This window comes from Emys orbicularis, chromosome 2, assembly GCF_028017835.1.
Source record: "Emys orbicularis isolate rEmyOrb1 chromosome 2, rEmyOrb1.hap1, whole genome shotgun sequence".
In the NCBI taxonomy this organism is placed as follows: Eukaryota; Metazoa; Chordata; order Testudines; family Emydidae; genus Emys; species Emys orbicularis.
In genome coordinates this window covers 158,453,426-158,457,100 of record NC_088684.1, presented here as the reverse complement: position 1 = coordinate 158,457,100, position 3,675 = coordinate 158,453,426, and the positions used below count along the sequence as shown (strand labels likewise).

General features: G+C 47.5%; 1 protein-coding gene across 1 annotated transcript; it reads right to left on the bottom strand.

Moving 5' to 3' along the window:
• Window positions 1-1,039: 1,039 nt before the first annotated feature.
• Window positions 1,040-2,719, bottom strand: LOC135873741 (zinc finger BED domain-containing protein 5-like). The gene has a single exon (XM_065398376.1). The coding sequence runs from the start codon at window positions 2,717-2,719 to the stop codon at window positions 1,040-1,042; it is 1,680 nt and encodes a 559-aa protein (XP_065254448.1).
• Between the last annotated feature and the right edge of the window lie 956 nt (window positions 2,720-3,675).

Below are 3,675 nucleotides of genomic sequence, written 5' to 3'. Positions count from 1 at the left end.
GATAGTAAGGACCAGTGGTCAGTCAAACCTGTTTTATGGTGTGTTTCTTAAAGACCTGGGACTTTTAGAGCAGATGAAGACCTAAGGAAGGCAAAGCTAGGTGTTGGGAGAGAGGAAGATGGTCCCAGGAGAACAGTTAATGCTCAAGGAAAACCTAGGCTACTGTTTCTTAAAGGATCTCGCATCAAGAGCCTTGCAGAGTGGTCAGGGCCGGGTTCCCCGCTCTTTCAGCCAATCGGGACAAGCTCTGGGAAGAAGGCTGTATATACTCTGTCTCTTCCTTCAGAACAAGAGAAGGATTGCTACTTATGGATCTCTCTCAGCCCAGTGAGGTAAGGGAAAGAATGACACAGAGCTGCTGAAAGTGTTTCTGAAGGAAGCAGCTGGAGAAGCTGCTAGAGGAGCTGATGAGAGCCCACAAACACAGGCTCCAAGGAGGAAGGAAGGCTGTGCAATTCCCTGAAGCCAAGGTGAGAGACTACAGGACAAAGTCTTTATTTCAAGTTTATTTGAGTCTAATAAAGTTGAACCCCAGCAAGAGAATTTGTCATTATCTTTGGACTATGTGGAATTCTTAAGGGGCCCTGCAAGAAACAAAACTGAGGTAGGGCACTGCAGAGCCATGTTGGGTCAGCAGGGGGCACTAGAGACCAGGCAGCTGACAAAGATTTACTACTGATTTTAGGGAATAATATAGATTTGGTTTTAATTTACCTAGAGCAGTGGTTCCCAAACTTTAACAGCCCGCGAACCCCTTTCTCTAAATTGTGAAATCTCGTGAACCCCCTTCTAAAAATGAATATTTCCAGGGTTTTCAATTTAAATTTCCTCAGTGTGATGGATGCGCTTGCTTTGCTCTGCATAGCTCTTTGAAGTCCAGAACCTTTGGAGAAAGATAAAGTCTCAGGTCTGGTTCGGCATCAAATCTGTTTCTGTATTTCGTTTTCAGATGTGCATACGAGGAAAACACTTTCTCGCATAAGTATGTTGTTGAAAATGGTAACAAAACTGCAGCAGCTTTTTCTGCCAGAAGGGGGTACTAGTTTCTTAAACTCAGCCAAAAGTTGATCAATGACAGATTTCTGAAACTCCTTCTCAGTTCGTAATCACAGGAGATCTCAATCAATTTCTCTTTTTCCTCAGTGTTCAATATCTGTGTTGAGAAAGTGGTATCATCAAAAGGGTTGCGAATCCAGTCATTATCGCCTGATATAGCTGGAAAGTAATCCCTGAATGTTGTGCAAAGTCCTTTTAGGTGTGCAGTTATATTGGTTTTAGTGCACTGATCCAACTGAAGTTTATGTTCTGCCAGGAAGTCATGAAGATTACTGAAACACTCAGTTTGATTGTTTTCCAAACAACTTTCCCAGAACTGCAACTTCTTTATCATGGATTCAACTCGGTCTTGCACATTGAAAACTGTTATATTGAGACCTTGAAGAGATAAATTTAGGTCATTAATTCTTGAGAAAATATCTGCTAAATAAGCTAGGCTCTGGAGCCAGACATTATTTTCCATATAGCTGGCAAGGTGGAAAGGGTGGCTGTTGAAAAAAACTAGGATTTCCGTTCTAAGCTCAAACAAGCGCACCAGGATTTTGCCCCATGAGAGCCATCTAACTTCAGTATGGGTCAACAGACAATCGTGTATACTACCCATTTCTTCACAAAGTACGTGAAATATTCTGGAATTTGTTGGCCGTGATTTTATGAAATTCACCATTTTCACTGCATTGTCCAGCACTTCCTTCAGTCCCTCAGGCATGTGTTTTGTTGCGAGGGCTTGTCTATGGATGCTGCAATGAGTCCAAGAGACTTTTGATACAACCTTTTTTGTTCGAGCTACAAATCCAGTATACTTCCCCGTCATTGATGTGGCCACATCAGTGCAAATGCCTAGGCAATGGGACCAATCTATTTCCTTTTCTTGAAAATATGCATTAGTCAGATTGAAGATATCCTCTCCAGTTGTACGTTCTTCCAGTGGTCGGCAAAACAACAAGTCTTCTTCAACCAGACCTTCATTCACATAATGTACAAACAGTAGCAAAATAGCTAGATTAGCTACATCAGTTGATTCATCCAACTGTATAGCATAATATGGACTATTTTTCACACTCTGTACAATTGTGGTCTCTACGTTATTTGACATGTCATTAATTCTTCGTGACAACGAATTATTGGACAAAGGTACCATGTCAGTCCTTTTTGCAGCCTTTTCTCCGAGCATGCAATGAACTACGTCTTTTATACATGGACCAATCAAGCTCTCTGCTATGGTATGGGCTTCTGATGCTTTAGCTACTCGGTAGCTCACGCGGTATGATGCTTCAAGTGCATTTTCATTATCAGTACTTGCTTTGGATATAAAACTGGTAATGTCACTTTTCCTCTCAGCTAATTTTCGCTTGAAAAAATCAACAGGCTTGTTGAGTTGTGCAGGATGCCTAGTTTCTAAATGGCGCCGAAGTAGAGAAGGTTTGAGGCTGCTGTTTGCTAGAACATCACCACAAATCACACACAGTGGTTTTGGACATTCTTGATCACCAGTGCATGTAAAGCCATATTTTATATAATCATCATCATATTTTCTTTTCTTTGTAAGTGACTTTCCAGGACCATCATGATCATTAGACGTAGATTTTCCACAGTGTGGACTTGAGGAAATACTAGCTGATTCTTGCGTCTCTACACTTTCCTTTTTCAGCCACTTATCCATTGAACTTGTGTACAAAAGTTCTAATAAAAACAACACAGAGAGACTGCTAACAACCAACAAACTAGAAAATGAGAAGATTCACTCAAGTCTCACTGAAGCAAAACAGCTCTCCAGAGAGAATGACAATTACAGAGGCACCTTAACACTGCTACACTGGCTACAACGTGCTTCCGGCTGGTTTGGCTCCCAAACAGCTTTTCTTCCGCCACGAGGTTTCTCCCTAGGAGGGTGTCCTGCGAAGGACAAATTAGCTTGGACCACCCCCCACGTGCAGCATTGCTCCTGCTAACTCTGCCCTCCATGCCAACTTCCCCTGTCTGACAAAGACAGGAGTCCAAGCTGCCACCTGCAGGTCTGGGGGTCTCAGCTGCCAACCTGCCCACCACAGGGCTCAGGCTACTGGCCCCGCACCAGGGCCTGGGCTGCTGGATCCACACTCCCTGGGGCTCCTGCTGCTGGACCCCATTGACCGCCCCGTCAACTGAGCTCCACTGAGCTTGTGCTGTAGGTCCCGCTGACCACTGGGGCTCGGGCTGCTGACCCCAACTACCCGGCCCCGCTCTCCCTTGGGTTCGGGGCTCCCAGCTCTGCCAGAGCGCTGGGGTTCGGGCTGCTGGCTGCCCCGCTGACAGGGGCAGGGCTCGGGCTGCCAGCCCCAACTGCACGGCCCTGCTCTCCCTGGGGCTCGGGGCTGCCAGCCCCGCCGGAGCGCTGGGGCTTGGGGCTGCCGGCTCCCCCGCTGACAGGGGCAAGGCTCGGGCTGCCGGCCCCAACTTCCCAGCCCGGCTCTCCCTGGGGCTCGGGGCTGCCAGCCCTGCCGGAGCGCTGGGGCTCAGGGCTGCCGGCTCCCCCGCTGATGGGGGGCAGGGCTCGGGCTGCCGGCCCCAAGTGCCCGGCCCCACTCTCCCTGGGGCTCGGGCTGCCGGCTCCCCTGCTGACGGGGGCAGGGCTTGGGC

Coding starts and splice junctions, on each gene's coding strand:
- LOC135873741 (XM_065398376.1), bottom strand. CDS start 2,719: ATGGATAAGTGGCTGAAAAAGGAAAGTGTAGAGACGCAAGAATCAGCT.